The sequence below is a fragment of the Phalacrocorax carbo genome, chromosome 8 (genome assembly GCF_963921805.1).
Source record: "Phalacrocorax carbo chromosome 8, bPhaCar2.1, whole genome shotgun sequence".
In the NCBI taxonomy this organism is placed as follows: Eukaryota; Metazoa; Chordata; class Aves; order Suliformes; family Phalacrocoracidae; genus Phalacrocorax; species Phalacrocorax carbo.
Genome location: NC_087520.1, coordinates 25,779,254 through 25,802,973, shown reverse-complemented (window position 1 = coordinate 25,802,973; position 23,720 = coordinate 25,779,254). Strand labels below are relative to the sequence as shown.

Sequence of the window (23,720 nt, the reverse complement as noted above, 5' to 3'; positions counted from 1 at the left end):
TTATTAACCCTTAGCATATGCTGATTCAAAATTAAATATTTTCTGTCCTTGTCTTGTTTTGTTTCATTCTGAAGTGTTTTACTAAGTTTTTCACAACATACTTTATGGCAACTTTGTGTTTCCATATTCCAGCTAAAAAGAGGCAAAAAATTAACATTTATTTACTTTCAATACAGTTTGAAATAAACATCTGCATAATTACATTTGAAATAACTTGTTATATCCCGTATTTACAATAAACTATTTTGAAAGTTTACATTAAATGTAAGTATTTCTCAAGTTTGAAAGAAAGTAAGTGCTTTTGCTGAACCATCTGCCTAAATACCTGAAACAAGAGTTTGCTGATTTCCTAAGCCAGTTTTTAAACACAATAATCCTCTGTGGGAACAGGGTGAATACTTTCTTCATTTGATGTATTTAAAACTTTCTGTCCATTCTCTAACTATTTAAATTTTAGAAGCCAATTGGGAACCTAAAAGGGAGGAAAGCTGTTTATTTTCTTCCAGTCTAAATAACCAAAAAGAAGATTAGATTTTCCAAGTCTCAAGTCTAAAGGATACAGTAACCAGAACTATCAAATTAATTCACTAGCTACAGGGCAAAAAAAAACCCCTTCACTTTCATTTAATGATTAGCTTTAAGTATAAAACATGTTTTGACCAGCTTTTACTTTAAGAAGCTTACATATTTTAATTGGATTCAAACTTCGATCCATAGACAAAAATAATTAATTTCAAAATATTAGAAGTTGTTGGAATGAATACAATGCTGGCAAGACAGTGATTTAAGTTATTAAAAAGGAGATACAAAGCTAAACTTTGTCATAGCTGAGCTGCAACACATCTATTTACAGATATGCATTGCATCAATTATTAGCTCAGTACAATGTAGCTCATTGCAACTGTTCTGCGTATCTTTCGAGCTTTCTAAATACTGCAGCGTGAAGGAACAGAGAAGACAATTATGTACTAATGAGTCTGATTTAGAATCAGCTCAAAGTGCACAAGTCTGTTTAGCATCTTTGCAAAATACATTAACAAGATGCATCTGTGCTTGTTTTAATAAATCTGATAACATATTATCATACATTATTTCATTACCTACTTTTCTATTTAAGATTAAATTATTGATGATGAGTTGTTCCGTCCTCCTGTATTCAGTGAAGTACTATAATAAACTAGGGATTTTTCCTGTTTTGTTCCTCAAAATAAAATGCATCCCTAAAACGTGAAAAGTGAATAATATAGCAAAATACCACATGGTCAACTTACCACTGCCACAGCATCACTAGAAAGAATGGCTTTGACATCCAGCACTGTATAGTAAGCTATATTGGTCATAATATAGATAACAGTCACAATTGGCATAGACACTGCAATAGCTAGTGGCAAGTTCCTGTAAGACAAAGAAAAACCCCAAACCCCACAACCCAGGGAAAAAAAAAAAAATCCGTTAATAACAGAATGAACTTATTTATTTGCATCCTTTACCTTACAGATAAAAGGTATAATGACAGAATAAAGATTTCAAAATAGATATCTCTGGAAGAGTTTAGTTTCTTTTAAAACTAGAAATTCTAATACAGAATACTGGGGGGGGGCTCTTTTGCATAATTTAAAACTTAAGTGTAAAAAGGGATTCTATGTAACTGCTTTTCAAGTACCAACTTCAGGGTTTCCAGATCAGTAATAATAGCCTTCAAATTTACATGCTTTAAATTATTTCCTACTGGCTCTGCTAATTTCCACAACTAGATCCCAAAGGGGCAGAGCTCTGAGTCATTGCACTCATTCTCCCTGGGGAATGCTGCTGTTCTTCTAGCACCTACTTCTAGAACAGATGCAGGGAGATCCACTAAACGAAACCAAACCAACCCCCCGATCTTCCCATCTGCACTCATCACTGCAGAGAACAAGCTAATTGGGCTGCGTCACTGCAGAAAGCAGAGATGCAGAGGGCAGATCCAAGATCGCTGCGCAGCTGTGAATCTCTGGATGTGGTGAATCTTACTAGCAAACACATGTCTGGAAAGTAATACAAGAAAAGCTTAGAGTAAAATGAAAACACTCCAAACCTCTAGAGGTAAACAGAGAAGATTTAGTTTGAAGCTGAGATAAACTCACAGCTCTAAGTCTGCAGCTGCACAGGGAGAAACTCTGCAGAGCAGAAGCAGAAACAAACTTTGAATTTTAGGCTTTGGGTTTTCTCAGCCTGATTCTTTCCCCTAAGCTTGTAGGGGTATTCAAGTGTCTCAAAAGGGAAAGCAGAACTGAGAGTGTAACTCTCACATTTGCCCAGTTTGAAATCAAACATGGCATGGTGACATGGATGAGCATTTGCCATGAACACAGTTTTCAGTAACAACAACAAAAATAACCAACAAAACCCAAAAAAAAAGCAGAAAAGTGAAATGCACTTTGGAAGTTTTCTGAGGCCCAAAACTCCAGCTGGGTCCGTCTGATGCTGTGGAAGCAGAAAAACAAACACATACCACACCTCCCCACCATATAAATTAGTAAATTAGTAACTGGGAGTTGTGACTCTGCTTCCAGGTTGCATGCTCGCAGTAAGAGACCCGCGAACCTCAGCACAGAGAAGGAAAAGAATTAGAAAAACACTTAGAAATTAATTCAGAAATGTTACGTAACATAATAAAAAGCTGAAATGGCACTTTAAGGACTTTGCATCACCCAAGACTAAAGCCAAGGGACTACTTCAAATTTAACTTGTGGTTTGCAACATTTGATTCATAGTCTCCTCGTGCTTGTTCAGTCAAGTGAATATGAAAAATATGTAATTCTTGGAGGAATTTTATAGAAGTCTGGAACATCTCATTATTCCCAAGAACTGTCAAAATAGAAAGCTGAAATTTGAAGTTCACTTTATCAGCTACAATTGTTACCAAAAATGAAGCTTGTATTCAGAATTGTATTGTATTAGGCATTTGCTATAAATAGCAAATTAATCTAAAGAAGTTTTCATCAGCTGAACATCCTGTGAAAAAAAATTATTTTTCAAAACAATACATCTAATACAAGAGTCATCCAACCAATTAACACAGAACAATGCACTAACTTTAAAAAGCTGAAAAGGCATTGCAACAGCGCTCAAAAGGGGCGCTCTTTCAGCAGAAAAAAAAAGCTGAAGGACCAAATGATTGATGCAAACACGAAACGCATGCTCTTCTGAATACGTGAAGCAAATCTTTACAAGACAATTTAAGGAAACACTGTCAACCTGAAATTCAGTCTGACTAAAAATAGCTATTTTTAGAGTTAAAATACGTATCTGCTATTTTATCTTTTTAATATATAACTTTCCTGGTTAAATAAATGCACAGTATAGAACTCGGGTAGCAGAACAAACTGCAAAAGTCAGTATCAGTTGGGAGAATTGAGAGAAAAAAAAACACAAAAACAAAAAAACCACCTTCATTCTTTATCTTTCAGTTGCAGCAGAGGTTTGTTATTGTTTCAGGGGTGGCAGGGGCATCTGAGCTCTTGCTTATGTAAGGAAGTAAAAATGATCAAATGGGATTCCATTTTTAACATAAAGGCGTCTGCTTACAGACTCACAAGATTAGTCAGTCACACTTCTAGAGCATATATTAATGGAAAAAATAACATTCTTAAATATGAAATCGGAATTATTGCACAGATAAACACAGCACAGACTACAATGTAACTGTTTCACTGCAATATTAACACCTATTGTAATAAAGCATAGCAACATCTTGAACTGAAAGCTTATCAAGCACTGAATACACCATCCTGCAATCATCTAGACTTATTTATTCTTAGGGTTTTTTTTTTAAATGGAGTTTAAAACTAGTAAATCTTTGCTAGTGGCTGTTCACAGCTTTACCATCTAAGTACAGAGGGGTTCTACTAATTTCTGCATAAGCTCAGAACTCATTAATGAAAGACAGGCACAAAACGAGCAACTTGGGAACTATCCAGGTCTAGTAGAAAGCTCAAATCGTTTACCTTTCTGGGTTCTTGATCTCTTCTGTTACAAAATTGAGCGTATCCCAACCAGAGTAAGAGAACAAGGCAGAATAGAGCGCGAGGGAAATGTCTCCAATATCAGAAGAGGATCCCTCAAAAGAGTTCTCAAAGTGCGATGAATATCCTGTGTGTGGTAGAGATGCAATGAAGTACAGGACAATAAAATATGGCAAGTAATTTTTTCAGCTTGGCACACAAATACAAAAAACACTCAGATAACCTAATTCCTTCAATGCTGCTCATTAAGCCCTTTTTCCAATTCTACTCTGTTCTTCAGCCATGAGAACAAGCATGGCATTTAAACTACTAAAAATTATGCTCTGTGGATAATACTGTTCTATAATTAAACACCTAGTTTGTCCACAATGGCACAAAAAGTTCAGGAATGTTAAGTTCAGACTAAGCTACAACCAACTAGCAATGATAGTACTCAAGCTAAGGGTACTGCTTATAACATATATATATTTATAAAATAATCCACTCTATCGTTCTGTATCATTTTAAATTTTCAATTATTTAGTCCATACAGAAAACAAAGATTACAGTTGATTTTAGTTAACTGACCAAAAAAAAAACCCAAAACTAAATGGATGTTTAAGTTTTAGCTATTAAAAAAAAAACTGAGAACAATTAACAGAGCATGAAATATTGTTGTTTGAGGTAAAATTCTCCCAAGGGAAGAATCACAAGTTTTTTGTACCAGTACTTGTAAGAACTTGTGCCATCTTTTTTCTTTAAGCAAGTCAAGACAAGCTCATCAATGGCAGTTTTCTATATTCAGACTATTTTACATGTGCAGACACATATACAAAAACACCAAATACAAGAAAGGTGAGTAACTATGTAACTCCAAAACATGCCCTGTACTCTGCATCTTGAAATGTTGACTTCATCAAAACTGTCCAGGCAAATATTTGAGGCCTTTAAAATACCTTCCCTTTTCTTTTTTTATCCTAACCAGACTTTGCTATTCCCCTGGCACAGACATAGGCAGAGTAACTACTGAGATGGAAACACAGAAGGGAGACAACGTCAAGGAAATTTGTAGATAGCAAGCTTGTTCACTACTAAACAAGGGATGGGCAGATGTGCTAAGGAGTAAACACTCCAGCACGGTGCTCACATATGCATATTCTTGTTCCATTCACAGTAATTACTTTGCTCATGGACTTTCAACAATAACTGGTTAGAGCAAAGGACACAAATTACTAGATTGCCAGAGAAAGACCTTTATGACAGCTTTGAAAGCAGGGTAAATTTTTTTAAGCAAACACACCAATAAATCCTCCCCCCAAAGAAGGGATAAGAACAAAACGTAGTTCAGAATTCCTCTAACTTGAAGGCACAATGCCCAACACACACAAATTTACAAAAAGAAAAAAATCCAAAACCCCAGCAACCTTCTAATTTTTAACAGCTATTAACAGAACTCAGGATTTGAGCAAAAAGAAGAGGTGTTTTTTTCACAAATCTACTTAAATGTTCTTACAAATCTATTTTTGCTTTAAGTTCAGCCACTTTCAGACTTGCACAAAATTAGTTTTGTAAAATAATATTCAGTTGATCTCATTGTAAAGTAGTATGGTCCTTACAGAAATTTACAGCTTTCTACGCTCCCATCATATTTTGCTAGCTCTGTATTTTGTTGGTTTCATTTCCTTTATTTTCCATACTGCAGGCTGTAAATTGAACAACACTGCTAAGCAATCAGTTACCTTCTTTTACCCAGTTCAAAGTCAACTGAGATAGGATAGCTTCTCGTGATATAGTATCATGACAATGCCTAACATTGATATTACTGGCGTTTTCTAAATGGCTATATTATGCTTGTATTGAGGGATTTGATAACACATACAGAGGTATTTTAGAGTCTTTAGACCAGTTACTCAGTTTAACTGATAAATACGAACCTTTGCTTTAATTTATGAGCTTACCCTGGCATATTTTAACAAGTCCAGTTATGATGATGACAATAAGAGCAGTGACTTTAGCATAAGTAAATACATCCTGCACCCGTGTTCCCCATTTAACGTAGGCACAATTTATAAATGTTAGAAGACCTGGGGGAGGGGAAGAAAAATGAAAAGTCTATTTGAACAATATTCAGTTTAATTCATTTCTAAAAGATTTTAAATTATAATCTAAATATGCACTTACCTGTTATACTAAAACTTAAACTAAGCAAAATACACTGGTACTGAAAACACACCAGTTTAAACAAAACAGTAGGAAACATATGTTCTAAGCACCTTCTCTGATTACATGTCCATTTTCCAAACATTACCCCTTATTGGCTGCACTCTGCAACTATCCTGAAGCTAAAGAAACCATTATATAATTAATTTCAGTGTATCAATATTGTTCTGATATATGAAAGATTATCTAGCAATTCCTTTCGGCAAACATTAAAATAGTGTGTGAAAAGTTTTTTCCCCTTCCTTGTTAGTCTGAGGAAGAGTTCAACATCCACAGAGTATTTGCAATACTGAATATGGTCACAGGCGATTCAATACTCTTTTCCAGGTGCATTAAACTGTATTACTAAGTGAGTTTAGAACAGATCTGAACAAATAACATATGCTTTATAGCTAATGTAACATTAATCTGGATTTTTAAGAACTGGTAGTAAGTAATGAGTGTTCTGTATATATTCCTCCCTCTACCCCAAAATAAGTCAGTGTCAGACTTATTTCACAAGATTGTAATGTAACTTGGAAGCGTGACTTTCAGATTTCACAAATATTTTAGTAACAGCGTCTGACTAAACTTACTCATATGATCAACTTCCCCAATAAACACTTTTCAAGCTGTTGTTCTCTCAATGTTTTGCTTTTTCATTTACTACTTTTTCCCACGAGTGGAAAGCCAGACAATTTCTGCCTGAACTCAAATGCTGAATATAGAATAGTATTCTTTATTGAACAAAATACCAATTCAGCGCATATTTTTCTTATTCTACTGTACTTTTTATCTCCAGACAATTTTCTTGTATTATGTATTTTATATACGCATATAAATAAAAACTAAAATTGATTGTTTAAGGAGTAAGGTAGTGCAAATCAAAATTAAATGAAAAGATGTGGTAAATTATTTCCTTTCCCATAATCCAAGAATAAAGTGATACTATTAAGATAAAAATGTACTTAGCACAGTTACCAAGCAAAAATGTAATAATTTTTAAAAGATAACAAAAGAAAGGTAATGATCTCAAAAGCATGGCACTAGTACACTAGACAGTCTGGCCAAGTGGGATAGCTGAACGAGATTCCACTCAGCTTGGCAAGATGAGGGGGAAAAAACAGTTGTATCAAATTTCAAAAGTCAGGGCTGCAGCAGCTCCCAAAGAGCCCTCAGGAAAAAAACAGCCCTGCTTGGTCTCTGCTCTTCAGTGTTAATGGTTGGTATTATCTATAGAGTACTGTTCACAGGGTTTATTTTGACCATTAATTTTTTTAAGCAATTTATATTGGGAGTAATTATTATTAATTTCCTATTTCAGTGAGCTTGGGCTTGGTCTCTACTTCAGATGAAATGCTACTCTGCCCCTTTTGTCTTAAAAGAAAAAAAGAATAAAAGAAAGATAACCAGGAATCTGAATAAACCACATCCCCTCCTTCTTTCTTTCACTAAAATTATTTTCTTATATATTCCTCATGTTAATTATTGTTGAGCTACTTAAAGTTCCTGAGAACTGTCAAATTTAGTTCTGTAGCACCAGATGCCACCCCCATTGCCAAGATGATTGACAAAATAATGCTGTATAACACTAAGACTGATCTCACGCTAGATCTAGTGTTGTTACTACTACAGTTAAAAAAAAAAAAAGGCACAAAAAGAAACAACACAGCAAACCCACCCATTCTCACATACAATCTGTACCTAATTAATGTTCAGAATTCCACTCCCAGCAACTTCATTAAAAAGTATTAACCATATCAAGAGCTATGGATATGACACACAACATCAGCCCTGCCAGGCCAGAGACAAGTGTAGGTTTTAACAGGAACAGCTAAATGAAGTCGTAGAGCAGGGGTGAGAGTCTCTGCACTGACCCCTTGAGCAGGGCAGAACAAGCAATTAAACCATAAAATGGACCATTAAAGTAAGTTGTTCCACTTACGTGAGAGTGATCTTGCTCTCACGTGACTCCACTGAAGAAGAAGGTTCTAAATCCCCTCTCTTCACAGCAAGTGTAGAGAACATCACCTTGCCTTTCTACATTACTATGTAATCACTTTAACTGAATCATTTTGTCTTAGTTTCTTGCTTTTTGATAAACTGCTTTTTTATAAGGACTAACTCCCCTCAGATGTGAGATACCTTAAATGGAAGAGCAGATTCCCACACACTCCTGAATCTGCACCAGGATGTCCTGGGACAGTATTTGTTTAAGGGATGTGAATACGACATTACACGTCCTTCATTTCTTTCCTGAAGTTGTAACAAGAAAATGTGGACACACATTTGGAAGGGAGGAAGGAGACATAGGGAACAGAACTGAGTAAGCTGACAAATTTTTTGGGAGAAGTTTGTGATTATTCTTCCCATAAACTGGACTAGCACATTAGTGCTTTCCCAACAGTACCAAATTAACTTACAAAAACAGAAGGGGAAGCTATAACATTCACAACTAGTTATAGAAGTCAAATATTTGAAGCACACACACTGTTGCTCTGTCTTTCCCCTCTCCTAGTCCTCCACAGACAACTGTAATAAAGAACAGTAGAGCTATTTCAACAGATTCCCTGTTGCCTCAAAAAGGAACCAGCTAGGAGCAGCACATCTCCTCCCTGTAGCATATTTTTGGCAGTAAAAAAGCCAAATTCTGTATTAGCTTTATGGTAAAAGCATCAGGTCAATAGGAATGGCAGACTCCACAGCACATGGCAATGATGATGATCAGTACATGACAAAGGACTGCCACACAGACTTTCTGAAATACATTTTCACTGTTTACTGGAAATGTAAAATATGTATATAAACACTTTTAATTGGAAAAACCTAAAATCAAGACACACACAGTACAATCATACAGTTTCATTCTCTTGATACAGCTGAACAGTCCTGATCTGAAGCACGTGGACAGCTGTTCATATTCACTAACAGAGCTAGCTACCTGATTAAACACACTTGGATGTTTTATGTGCACACAAAATTTCTGCTTTTCAAAAAAACCTTTACAACAGGTACAACTCTTTGATTTTACTGTTAATCATGAGCATAGAGAATAATCTTGAATGAATGATCTTTTGAAACCCTACCAAAGTAATCACTTAAGCATGTCTACATTGAGAAGCTATTGTAAAATAAATTACAGCAGCATCTTGAGGTTTGATTTAATATACGTCTCTGAGGGGAAAAAAACCACCTTTTTCTCCCATTTTTCCCATGTAAGTAAACTTGGAAGAGTTAAATACCTTGTTCTGACTCTGAATGAGAAAATGGTAATTCACTGACTGAATACCTGCAAATTATTCATGTGCTAGGAATTGTTCTTTTCCTCACTGTAACTCAAATGGTTGGAGATTCAGTATGCAACAACTCTGGGACTTGGTAGGATTTGTTTTGACAAAAGCTTAACCCTGGATAAAAAATTACTATAGTAAATTTCAAGAAATACTTACACTCACAAGCAGCTGCTATGAGACGGCAAGCCAAATATGGAGGATCACAAGAAGGGAAGAAAGGTTGAACTATGTAGTTCGCAAAGGTGATGGCAATAATTGCCTGACTAGTTGGCTCAACAATTAGGAGCGAGGTCCACAAACGAATAAAAGCGATGAAGCTCCCAAAAGACTCCAAGATATATGCGTAGCTGGCTCCTGACTTCGTAATAGTGGTTCCAAGTTCAGCATAGCAGAGAGCTCCAAAGACTGAAAAAATCCCTCCGATTGCCCAAATTATTAGAGACAACCCATAAGATTTGCTGTAGATGAGAACTCCTTTGGGAGAGACAAAGATACCTGAACCAATCATGTTGCCTACTATAAGGCTTATCCCATTTATCAAAGATATTTCTTTCTTTAGTTGCATTGTATTTTGGTTTCCATCCTGCATTTCACAGCTGTCACTTGGATCTGTCCTGTCTGATTTATTGACGGGGCTGTATTCAGCCAGTGAACCATGCGACTTCGTACAATCTGTCCTTTCTCCCATTGTGGAAAGACTGTGAATTCTCCACAACTCCAAAGAACAATCTAAAATAAAATATAGACAGCTGAAATCATTATAAAATTTTTTATCCTAGGACTTTCTTGCCAAATCTTCTTGCTACCTTTTTACCCTATGATTTACAAATATAAATTGAGAAATTCCCTTTTGTTACTTCATACGTGTTCTTACACAAAGGTAAATCCATGCATAGTTAAAACATAAAAACCAACACACACAGAGCAAGAGAGAAATACCTATAACTTAAGCCAAGAAAGGAACTTCTACCTTTAGGGGAAAAAAAAAAACATTAAAAAAAAACAACAAAAAAGGTACAAATGACAGAATTGAGAGATTCCAATGTTGAGAAGGAAGAAAGAACAGTTAGAAGTGAGGTGATACAGAAAAGAAAGTGCTGGAAGACCAAGCTGGAAGATCTAAGCATGAACACACATTTATTGCAGTACTAAAAAAATTGAGTTATTGTACTTACACATTTAAGTTATGAGTGATCTAGTAAGACAGTTGCAATTTTATTAATGCAGTGTGGACTCTTGCCAAGGGCAGTATGAAGAGATACTTACTCCAGAATCCCCTTGATTCAACTTTTGACTTTTAACTGGTACTACAGTTCACTCTCTCCCCCCTCCACAAAACTGTTCCCAGTTCCCACTGCCTCATTTCTTGGAGTTATCCAAGAGTGCAGGCTGTACGTGAAAAAAACCACAGTAGTTTCAATCCAAATTCCTCCATTAGCAACTCTATTTAACAGTACCTAAGAACACAGACATTAAATAAGCATTTTCCTCTGCTTCCAAATAGACCATCTCAAAAAGACCCACCTTTTCCTCAAGCCTCCAGGAAATCCTCCCATGCCTTCCAAAAGCAAGTTAGTGCTAATAACATTTATTAGCACAAGAATATACTGGTAACCAGCAGTAATTCTGAATAAGGCCCATTTTATATAAATTCAAGTAAGAAAGAATCTATTCAAGGAACCAGTTTAAATTGCAAATGTACCTTCGATTACTAGGCTATCAGCTGCATAAAATATAGGCCCTACGTAATTACCAGAATGCACTACCATTCATTTGCCCTGCCTCTCATGAAACCCTCCATATATACTTAAGCCATTTACTATAGAACAGAAAAATTAAAAAGTCTGGGTCAATTAGAATAAAGCAGCTGATCTAGTGGGGGGGAGGGGAAAGTTTTGCACTTTTTTGTGGTAACACTAATTTCACAAATGGTTTTGTTATTCCAACAATATACTTGTCAACTAAGAGAACAAAAGGTCTTGAGTATGGGGGTTTTGAAAGGTCAGTATGCAATCACCCAAACTATATATATATATATATATATATCAATGCACCTAGTAACATACAAACATATATGGTTTTACTCATGAAAAAGCGTATTTTTCTTAATAATCATACTCTTCCTTTATTATAAACCTGACTTGACATCCCTGAACCAGAATAGTTGTAAAGATGTGGAAATGATGAATACTATTTTCAATGAATAAAAATGTAACTTCTACCGAAATGGAGTACAAATCATTTACTGAAACAAATTACATCATTCATCTCCAATTCATGAATCTTCTAGCTTTTTCCACATGAAAATAGAAACTGTGTTCTTTTAAATAATGCAAAATGAGGTCCTCAGTCTTTTTAGTGGAATGCTTTCCGATTTATTTTCCCCTCAATACTTCAAAGAAACACTTTAAAGATGATTACTAAATACATATTTTATCATTTATACACAAGTCAACTTATCTAGTGTCATACATACACCACAAGCCATCAAATTTCACTCTTAGACTAAAAATTTTCAACCCTCCAGAAACTAAAGTTTATTTCAGAACTTAAAAGGCATGAGTGTTATAATGATATATCTCTCAACAAAATTGAACTAATTAGGAGAGAGGGATCTGTACAGTTTCTACAGATGAGTGTGCCCAAAACTGCAAAGGAAAACAAAAGCCAATTCAGCTCACAAGTTGTTACCAGTTCTTCTTGTTATTTACCTTTCCATCTATCTTGTGCCAAATTCATTTGCAAGCACATACTGGCTTATTTTCTGTTATTGGTGTAGTAGAGCTAAGTCTTCAGAAAGGCATGCGGCCTATCAGCTTGTAAGATTCTTTGGTTTGCTTTACATGAGAAAGTTCAGTTATTACTGTGTAAATTATTATTTTATCATTATAATTATAGAAATTATTATATGCATTATTCTAACAACCAATTGCAAATATGATGCAATCACCAGAAAGCATAAATGTGTAGCAGCAGGACAAGCAATCAAAACAGATGTCTTCATCACTAATTTAACCTGAAGAAGTGGATTTAAAGAACACTTGTGACCTGTAAAAATAACATTCCAAATTGCGTCTTTTCATTTCTATGTTGACTCAGACAGGACACTAGTTGCAAATATATTTCAGAAGGCAGATCACTCTGGATAAATGTCAGCTATTACTATGACATCTGACTGCCAGTTCAAAAATATGCCATGTTCACTCTCAACCCTTCCAGCTAAAGGATAAAACTGAGTATATGTTAACTGATTCATGGATGTAGAACATAATTTTGGTGATAACTACACACCTTTATGATTTCTTACTCCACATGTCCTAATCATCATTCCCATTTCTTCCTGGAAGACCTTTCAAAGCATGCCTTGTTGATAAGCACAAACATGGCTTGAATACTCAGGCATTTTGATTATTTGATTCGATTCAAATTGAGCCATTCAAATCAAATCTTATTTGTTCACACACTGGCAGTTTTGGACTAAGAGTCGCCATGATTCACCTCCTGGTCCGAAGTTCAGAGGTACATTTAATTACCTGTAACTACAGAACCTGTCACTGTTCAAATGCCTCCACCTCAATTAGCAGCACGTGACTGCAGTTCTATATAATTTTGTTACTGATGACCTTGACTGTTTCTTGCCCTATTCTACCCTACCCAGGAAAGAACAGCCATAATAGCCTCTCAATCTACCTTATTTTTTCTCCCAATACTCTTTCTTTCTCTCCTTCACATCTGGTATCTGCTCACAACTAGGATTTGCACAAAGGTGCGTGCAACAGCTTACTCAAGATTTGGCATTTCATTTTCTTCTCTAACCTTGTTTGTTTTATATCCTTAAAGCTTTCAGGACAGGAACTGCTTATTTGCCTGAGTCGTGTCTCTTATTACACCACCTCTATGACAGAAACAAAATTATTGGCATTTTTTCTCTTACAAGTACTTAATCTTAACTGGAACTGAACTCGGAAGCTTTGACTGACTAGAAAAAAAACAAAACCTACGAAGCAAGAGGGGGAGCAGAGACTAGAGAAACTGAAGCTATGTCAAGATTAGCAATATTGGTAAAAGCCCCACATATATTAAAATCTATTATTCTGTCAAAAGACCATTATTTCTGTGGAAACAGATGACAGGCTTGGAAGAAAAGAACCAGAGAGGTATAGTGTATTTTAGAAAATATATAACAATCCTATAATACTCCAGCTCAAAACACTGTTAGAATGATCTCTAATGGTGCCAGCCTTGCCACAGGACTGCTATGGCTAACGCAGGCGTATGCCTCCACACAAGCTAACACGTGGATTTCCTCATCACTCACCCTTGTGCAATACAAAGTCTCAAGCTCTTGTTTTTGCTGATCGTTGCAGCTGTGAGGAATCTTTTTGCTGATATGCATAAGAATTTTACTGAAATGACAATGCCATTGATATAGAAAGCTTTGATCCAAAACCAGGACATAGTGACCTGAAGCTGGAGGATCATTTCATTGTCTCACCAAAAACATATATTCTGATAAGGCCTATCGTATGCTGGCCATGTACCAAAGGAGCTAATGAAGGTTAATGTGCACTTAGCAAAGTGCTAACACTGCATTACAGGGTGGCCCTCTTCAAGGCAAGGGAAAGAGGAACCATCCGCCAAGATCCCCTCTCCCACTGAGCAGGGCAGCAGCTGATCTGTCATTTGTTCAGCTTGGGGTTAGGGTTAGGGTTAATGACCAATGTGAAATACCAAACTGCTAAAAGTTTACTATGTTTTGCTATACTCTTATACAATACCTGCTCCTTAGCAAAGATTTCTAGTGTTCTTACCTGTGTCTTCTGCAGTTGTCTTGCCTGCATAAAACAAGCTCTTGATGTAACATAGCTTTACATATATACTTTGACTATTCACATATACCAGCTGTAAAACTCCTATTTCTGAACACAATGATTAGCCCTTCGGGTAAGAGTGAAGATTGCCCTACACAGACAAACATCATGAAAGTCTTCAGAGAGTTAAGCACCAACAGAGCAAAGGTTGCAAGTCCCAGAAATGCCTATTCCTTGCAATGTATGTATTTAGGCACATCACAGCCTGAACATTTAAGTGGGAAAGGCTTAGAGTTGTCTACTATGTGTTTTTCATGTTTCTGGTGAGAGAAGAATCACTTCCCTACTGTACATATAGTTAGCAGACAGGAAACCCTTGCAAGAAAAGCAACTCCCAGTTTGAAGATCTAATCTGTTCAAACAAGTCTTTTGTACTCACATACACAAATGCACGATCTTTAGCGCTATAAAAAAAACAAAATAAACCTTTGATCAAATAGAATTGGTTGTAACAACCTTTTTTTTTAAGCACAAGGTGTATTTATTGTGTAAACGGATACGGAAGAGAAGTTACTATGACAAGTATTCACTTGATAGTGTATCAGTGATGGCAGTAAGTTCTGACTATACACACCTGTGACACAGATGCACAAGAGATGTTCGATAAATACACATACTATCCACGTTAGGACAAATCCTGAATAGGACTATGAATGTTAAATAAGGGAAAGACCTACAATCAGTTCACAAACAGATATTCTGTTACAGTACCTCAGAAACTTTTCAAAATTTCCTGAAGTACCAATCCTAGACAAAACCACCACAATAATATTAACCTAGATTTTAAACTGAGTCACTTTAAAGTTAGGGAACTGTGCTAGCTACAAGTGGAAAATAACATGCCACTATATCCTTCACACTTCTAATTTATTTTTACATTTCAAAGGGAAAAAATAGAAGCAAGCTCACAAGGGACTTTGTGTTAGACAGTCTTGATTTAGACAGAGCTGAGGCTGGGAGTGCGTGAAGGAGCTGCAATGAGAGAAACTTCTGGTGAAATTTGTACAATAAGCCCCAGGTAAAGACAGAAGGGATGATAATAGAGTTTATAATAATTATAATAATAATTTCTTGTTTTTTATGCTGGGCCACAAAAGTGAAAACCTCTCAAAAAGGGGAAAAGTAATGTCAAAAGGCCCACACTTACGTACAGAACTATAACCATGTGTACTTTGTAGCCATAATTTACAGCCACACCTAATCAGATTGCATGTAATACATGTCACTTAAAAAACACAAACATTCAAAATCACTACCAAATGCCAGCAAGCAAAGACATACTCCCGAGGGCACTACTAAACCCACTTCAGGTCCCTGTGATAGCTAGTTAACAGAGCAGTTATAATCACACTCACCCGCCATCAAAACACATCCGCTTAAACCCGACCCGAGTACCAACTCTCATACTCGCCTGCTGCCAAACTAAATAAAACACGTGGCTCCACGAAACCACCCTCAAGTCGGGATGTGCACGACATGACGGGCTGTCGCCGACAGAAACGGCGTGAGGAGACCGGCCCTCGGGGTCGCGCCACAGGAGGGAGGATTTGGGGTCATTTCGCCCCTCAGTGGCCGTTCCTCCCCCACCCCCAAGCGGTGGTTACCCTGTTCTCCTTATAAAAATAAGCTAAGTTCAGACATATTTGACTCTTCCTGGACAACCTCGGCGCCCGCAGGGCTGAGGCGCGGGGCAGCCGCTTCCCTCCCGAGGCAATCAGGGCTGAGGCACCCGCAGGTGCTGCCCCTGAGGAACCATTTGAAAAAAAAATAAAATAAAATAAACGCACGGCATTTGTCGCACTGCCACCCTGCACACCTGCAGCCGGCCCGGGGAGCCGGACGCACCAGCGCCGGATGCTGCAGGGGAGGCGACGGCGCGGAGAGGCGCCGGAAACCTCCGCGCACGACTCAAGCTGCGCCGCCGGCAGCCCCGGCGCCGAGGCGGGCTGCTCGCCGCCACGGCAGCCTCCCCAAGGTGGGAAGGAGGCCGTGCCTCGCCGTGGTGCCGGCCCCCAGGGGTCCCGCTGGACATCCCCGCCGGCTGTGGCGGCGTGGCCACCCGCGTTACCTCCGCTCCCGCCGGCCGCGCCGTTGCGTGTCCCGGGGATGCTCGCTGGTTGCCACACGATATGTGATGGCGGCCGCTCCGCCCCGCCCCACGGCCCCGGACCCGCCGCTGCCGTCGCCTTCCCTCCCCGGCAGGAAACCACCGTTGTCTCCCGCCTCGTGTGCCTGAGGGAGGCGCCGCAGGGCCCAGCCTCCTGCCCGACCCCGCCGGGTTTACCTCAGCGGCGCCGCGCCCTGCGGATGAGAAGGGTGTTGAGCCTTTGCCCCGTGCGGTATGGGCAACCGCTTCAGCCCCCTCTTGCCGGGTTGGGAAACATCCTTCCGCTTTTCTTCAGGCACAGGATGGGAAAGAGGCTCAGTGCTCATGAAAACGGCGCCTTCTCCCACCCCGAGCTCGCTGGAGGAGGAGCTGTGAGCCCGCGGCCTGTCCCCGGGGCTGCCGCAGGTGGAGGTGGGCCCTGGCTTCACCCCGAGGTCCCCGAGGGGAGGTGAGGGCCTCGGGGTCGCGGAGCTCCTGTGAAATGCCGGGGGGCAAAGTTACACACGTGTGAGTTTGCTTGAAAATGACGGGCCTAAGCGGGGCGAAGCCCTTAAACCTGGTGATGCTTTGGGGTATGACTAGTAGGTGGTGAGTGCCAGCCGTAGTGGATGAGGAAATAAAAAGGGAAGCCCTAAAATACAACCATTAGCGTGTTCCTGCCCTCAACAGGGGCACAGCCACACTGAAAATTTGGTTCCAATAAAGTACATCTAATGAATCTCTCAAAATCGTCATTAAAAGTGGAAATATTAGCAAGTAAGCAATTTGCTGTTCAGCAGATGTATCTGGGATAGCGTAAGGAAGGCTTTCTTGTTTGCCTTCCTCTACCGGGTTAATAGATTTAGCATGTCTAAGCCAGTGAACTACAAGCTATGGCCCCTTCTTAATGTACTTTTACTGCCCTTTTTGCTGTTCCCTGCTAGGCAAAGAGAAGGTCAGTGTCTGGAAAGACAATGGAGTTCAGGAGGCATGATAGTCTTTGTCTCCCTCAAAACAATCTAATTATCCCTCTCCCAGTCCATGATTATTATCTACAGCCTCAAACAGATGAGTCAGAGGTGGATTTCTTCAATATATATACTGGGGTAGAGACCTTACAGGCAAATAAAAATCATAAGGCTGTAAAAGAATGGGAAAAGGCAGACTATGCACTGTACTACCCCTAAACACACCTGTAAATGTGATGGTGGGGTCCAGTTCTATTACCACAAGGCTTACATTTCTGATTTCCATACTGCTTCCTCTCTCAAAGCTTGCTTATTTTACAGAGGAGGGTTTTTTTGCTTTCATTGTCACAGTCAATCAGCATACAAAGTGGCTGCTGCCTTCCTCTATATCCAGATATTCCTTACATTGTGTTTGGACAACAGTGAGTAAAGAAAGTCTTTTTTGTTAAAAGTTGGCTTTTTAATTGCGTGTATGGGAGAGAACTACATTAGACTTAATTTCCAAACTACACAGCACCATAGCAAAACAAATGGTCCTTTGCAGGTCATAATCTGAAGGAGCCTGATAATCTCAACTCTTTAATTATCTTTGTTTCAGCTCTTTGTTTGGCTTTTGCCTGGTTTAGGTCTTGTGCAAGTTCATGTAGAGGTAACCACACTAAATCTATTACCTCCTGAAACTACTGACAATGTTGCAAAGCAGCAAACAAAATCAGTCTGCCGCCTTCTCCCTGATATAAGACTTCTTTGTTTTTAAACCACTTACACAAAACTGACAGAAGATAAAAAATGTCAAAGATATCCTCGAAATATCACTCAAATTTGTACAATATGGAACTAATTGATTGCTGTTATAAAGATTATATGAACCAGAAAGCAGTTATTAGATGGTAATAGTACTTAGTCATTGTTACAAATATTGATACTGCTCTGTTTTCTGTAATACTAACGCAGCATCTTTCAGGTAGAGGGATACTTGCAACTGTCATCTCACACATTAAAAAAAATTGATTGAGTGTGAATGTAAAAGATGCAGCTGATTTCAGTTATTGCTAGACTGCCTTTTAAGCTCTCTCATAAACTGAATCTACAACAGACATCATTAATTCCTCCAAAATATGGACTCATAAAATGTGAGCTAATTATAAAATTGCCTTTAGGAACAAGAAATAGGTGAGACCTGAAATGACATGGGAAACAAATTGTTACGCATATGCAGGCCGTATAGATTATGATGTTTTATTTTAGAACCTTGAAAAAGATTTATTGGAAAAAATGTCCATTTGGGGATTTCAAAATAGAAGTTCACCCTTTGAATTCTGAAAACTGACAATACCATGGAGGTTGGTGTGAGAGACCCAAGTTAGGACATCATTGTAAGGCTTAGACAATGCTTCTAAAGTGTCTGCAAGTGACCAGAAGCAAACTTCATAATAATCATCCAAATAAGTACTTTTGTCCATTTTGGCATTGTTCATAACTTTATACATTCCTTCTTCAATTTTACTATGGAAGCCACATAAGTAGTACTTACTGTGGACTCCTTACTTTACTTCTTGTTACAGATTACCTCTACAAACTATCCCTCATCCCTGAACCTCCATAAATGGCCACTGGTAAGTTACATTTATACAGGACTGTGCATTCTCTAAGCACCACCAGAGAAAACCTGAAAAAGGACTTTGTTTCCACCAGGGTTTTATGTGATACTACATTATAAAGTTAAGATCACATCTCTTTTAGCTAGTGAGAACAAAGTCAAGCTGAGTTTTGGTAAGTCTGTGAGTTTTGCCCTATCTGGGTTTTTTGTGTGACTAATATTTCCACCTAAATACATCTTAGAAAATGTAATTCACCTCAAAAATCTTGAAGAAAAAACAGATTAAATACACCTAAACAAACCAAAATTGAACTTGCATCAGACTAAAGGAAACCAAATCCACAGGATATTCATTAAATGGTTTTAGAACATGACAGAGCCAAGGTAAAAGTTGCTGTTAAATCTAAGTGAATCTGAAGCCCAATCACCAGCATTGTGCTTGTTAGCAAATTAATTCTGGTGTGCAGGGTGAGTTTAAGCATATCCTTACTGTGTAAGTCTCCCAAGAATGTGTTGCTCATGCACTCAATTCATGGAAGAATGAGCATGTACTGAGCTCCTTAAAGGTCAGCAACGAAGGTATGTTGTTTATATGTAAGTAGTACTCATTGCTACATGGAAATTACGGTATTAACTGTCATGGAAATGTTGCTTCCAGCCATATGTTTGTGGGTTTATGCTGGTTTCTTTTGAAATTTTACCGTACAGAGTAAGTCTTGGGATCACTTTCGTGCTTCTTTTGAAATGTACATTCTGTGGACACAGGAGTTGATTGTAGGGATTGTAAAATGATTTGGGACAGTAAATCTGTGGCTTTAGCCAGATCCCAGCAAATGACAATTTTTATGAGTACTTAAAAGCAGAGATTGTTTTTAGTAGTTTTCAGCCTTCATAATCTCAAACACAGTGTCAGCCATGTACTCTGTAGTCTTTCAGGAGAGCAACAGGAACAGTTAAAAAATTAGTGTAAGTAAGTGCCTCTGTGTCTTTTCTTTGGTTAAAGCTGAGTGACTTTGTTTACAAAAACAAATTAGCTGATCCTTTGCCCCTTCTTTTTATCTTCTCATCGTACAAACTTCTACTGTAGGTGGTTTAAACAGAGCAAGCACTACTTACAAATGAGAGCGGCTACAAGCACCAAAATGCTAGGCAATTAAAAAAAAGTCTAAATTTAGGCTTCTAAATTTATCATCCCCTGCTCCTAGCTGTCTGTCTCCTACTCCACCAGCTTGCAGCATTTGAGTGACTCTGGCACTTGCCTGCCCCTCTCTGTGAGGCAATTCTGCTCACTAAGCTGGCAGAAAACAATACTTTTGTGGAGGTTAGGTTTTTACTGTCATAATCACAAAAATACAAATGTGGAGTAAGCTGGGAGCAGAGAGAACAGGAAGAGGAGGAGGTAGTGGAAAATGTCCCTTTAAGCACCAGAAACTCTGCTATGGCTCTGTCTTATCTAGCTGTGCTCTTATTTAAATACTCTGAAGATTAACATTATGCCTTCTTTTATAGAAAACTTGGCTTCGCTATACTGCAACTTTTTAAAAACAGACTAAAATAATCTTCAACAGCCCATCTTTTAATTTTATTTTTCCTATCTGGTTCTGTTGACTTTCAGCTACCTTTTCTTTTTCACTGCCTCATCCACTCTCATCAAAGTTTATTATTTGCTTATGCATATCATTGTTGCACATGATTACAAGCTCTTTTTGTTCAGTGCTGTCCGTGCTGAAAGCAGAAATGGAAATAGATATCTTCTAAAGTATGGACAAGTTTTCAAATGTTATCAGTAAAACTTTGCTAGGAGAGCAAAGAAACAACAGCAAAAAAATCAAAAATTTCAGATAAATTTCAAAGGACTCCAGTGTTTTTTCAGCATTATTTTGATTAATGCACCAAACTTTCTATTTTCATTTTACTTTCTTTTTTGCTACTGTAATCTTCTCTGTTACAAGTGGAATGTGCAATACGTCATGTTTTCCCAGTCAGTTTGGGGGGGTTGTTTGGAAAAAATAATCCTTTGTAGTTATACTTATTTTTAAAGAAATGTTTTTACTTAATTTTTTAGACAACTAAATCAGTCAGCTTGGAGACCCTACCCTTTGATGATACAAATTGTCTTATCTATGTTAAATTACCTTCATAAGGATCTGGCTATTTATTAATGAGAGTGGGTGAATCACTAGCTTCAATTTCTTGGAAAACAGCATAGGGGTTAGAATCATTGTTTCACCAAGACTTAAAAAGCTGCAGGGATTTTTAAAGATAATGCTCTTTGTCCATGTCTGTTTTGAAGGCTAATAAAAGTGTCTAAAAACAAGCTAAGGAGGGTTTCTAGCTGTAAAAAATAGCTTCCTAAGAATAAATTTTTTTTTCTTGTTTCAGGTCCCAAACTAGTATGTGGGTATCCATAGATTATGAAGTCTTTAGTGGTAGTGTTTGTAACCCAGTTTCACATTGTTTAGATGTCTTTTGAATGAGACAGTTTGAAGACATCTGTTGGGTTTTATATATTTATATATATAATGGAACTCTCAACCTTCTAATACGACTGCTGAGACTTTCTTCAATACAGCAAAATTCCTTCCTGTTACTGATTCTGCTATATTATTGTCAGTCCTTTTTTGATACACTTTCTTCACTTGTGGTACCTACCTGCCTCTGACTGAAAGCAGGAGTATGGAAGCTTAGAAGATTCTGATAATACTCAGCAGTAGTTACATTGGTACCCTACTTACAAGCAGCTAGTTACTAGAGACTGAAGCCAATGTCATAATTTTGTTTGTATTATCATGCTGAGTCCAAACTTTGCAATTTAAATTCAACCAGATGTTCCTTTTTAATTCAGCCTGCTACAGTAAAACTCCATCAGTACTGTTACAGCTTTGCTTTCAGTGCACTCCTGTTACTTTTCTCCTAATGACTGAGTTACCCTGAAATTTCTGTACATAGAAATAAATTTGTACCTTGAAAAAAAGAGCTCCCTTCCATGTTAGAGAACTTAGAACAGCACACTACTATACAGTGGTGGGAACAATTGTTGTTGAACAGATGATAAGAACAGCCTTTACTCCCAAAACTTTAAGCCTTCTGCAGGATTCTGTAGTTGTATTTACTCCAAATGTAGGCTGTCTTTAAAAATAAAGTTTTCCAAAACATGAAACTAAAGACCTTTCTGTATAGATTCCCACACAATGTATGCAGATCAAATATGCTTATGCATGTCAAACTGAATGAATACATTTTGCTTATAAAGTGAAGACTAATGTGTACACCTTTAAACATATGGAAATAGTGACAATTAAAAAAGTTATAATTCTTAGGTTTACATAGCATAGGCATTCATTGTTGAATAAATAAACCCACATTGTTTCCCAACTATGAGATCAGAACCCCCTTGAAGTTTTTGCTGAGTATTTGCCCAAGATGGCATGTTCTGTGAGTAAGATTTTCAGAATATCTCAATATTTAAAAGTACACCTTAAAAATTGAGGTGTAAAATATTTTAACAATAAGAGAGTCTTGAAGATTAGGGAAATTGCATTTTATTGAAACACAGAAAGGTTTATTGCCAGTCCACTTGCCTTTGCAATAAGTAGGATAGCCCTATTAATGGATTTAGTCTTTTGTCTGCCAGCACAGTTGTTCCAAGTTCTAATCCATTCTTTGCTAATATTAGAAGATATTGAGCCCTAAAATTAAAATTATGGCCAGCTTTGTTAACTTTTCAGAAGTGATTTCTCAGCAGTTTATTTGTGCGTATTTTGCACTTTGCTCCTTTGTTCCACGCTTGGCTCTTGATTACTTGGTGCATACAGTGCCCCACAGAGCAAATTGTAGTGGACTAATTAAGAACTACCAAGAGTTTCCCAAGTTATACAAGATCCCCACAACTACGAAAAGCCTTTTCAGCCTCCCAAACATATACTGTGAAGTGCCATAAATCAAACTTTTGAAAACACTCAAAGCTGTGCTGTGTGTACTTATAGATATATTTCAGTTCCAGAAGAAAGTAGTTACTTTGTTAAAGTTTACTGCTGGCTTTTTTTTCCCCAGTACTATTTTTATTAGCTTAAATCCCACAACCTAAGAACATTTTGAATACCAGTAACATTGATTTAAGGAGACATGATCACTTATGCAGCACGGGTGACATTGTTGTCTTTACTTTCATGTGAATCTGGAAGAACAAGTGAAGTGAGAGCAAGCACTTGGGCTTCTATGCCAGAGCTCAGGCAGTATGAGAGAGGAAACTAAACCTCATCATTATGGGTGTCATATTACTGCTTTTAGAGGTCAGTGAGATATTTTTACCTCTGTCACTAGTATGGGAAACACAGAGGCCTCAGCTTATTTTGAAACTATAGGAGATGGCCAGCTTAATTGTTAAGATGGGTCATCAGTGTCATCTCATGCAACAAACTTATGGCTGGAGTCCTGTAACTGTCCTCACCTCACACTTAAATCAGCTGATCATGGAGGTTGCTCAGTGTCACACTACATCAACAGCTCTGTATTTGTCCGTATTGCAAAGGAAAAATTTTATTACTGAAGTGTTGTATCACTGGAGAAATTGTTCTTTTGGATTATTCTATGCTGGAAAAGAGTACATTACAGTTGCACATAATGTTTTGTCATTAAAACACAACCCAGATATCTTTATATTAGGTGGTTGTACTGAAACAATCAGAAGACAGCTACATTGCATGCTCTTGGAGTTAAA

The 23,720-nt window shown here is 37.7% G+C and overlaps 1 protein-coding gene across 3 annotated transcripts in view; it reads right to left on the bottom strand.

The window, feature by feature from the left end:
• Positions 1 to 16,752, bottom strand: part of SLC7A6 (solute carrier family 7 member 6) — a 30,820-nt gene extending 14,068 nt beyond the window's left edge. Inside the window, exons 1-5 of one of the 3 annotated variants that reach the window (XM_064459332.1) lie at positions 16,631 to 16,752; positions 9,632 to 10,204; positions 5,942 to 6,067; positions 3,987 to 4,131; positions 1,272 to 1,395 (exon numbers count right to left, since the gene is read on the bottom strand). In XM_064459332.1, coding sequence (XP_064315402.1) covers positions 1,272 to 1,395; positions 3,987 to 4,131; positions 5,942 to 6,067; positions 9,632 to 10,163 — 927 coding nt within the window. In that variant the 5' untranslated portion in view covers positions 10,164 to 10,204; positions 16,631 to 16,752. Of the gene's footprint in view, positions 1 to 1,271; positions 1,396 to 3,986; positions 4,132 to 5,941; positions 6,068 to 9,631; positions 10,205 to 15,701; positions 15,724 to 16,414; positions 16,543 to 16,630 lie in introns of those variants that run through there. The other 2 variants (XM_064459331.1, XM_064459330.1) reach the window with 2 other exon arrangements.
• Between the last annotated feature and the right edge of the window lie 6,968 nt (positions 16,753 to 23,720).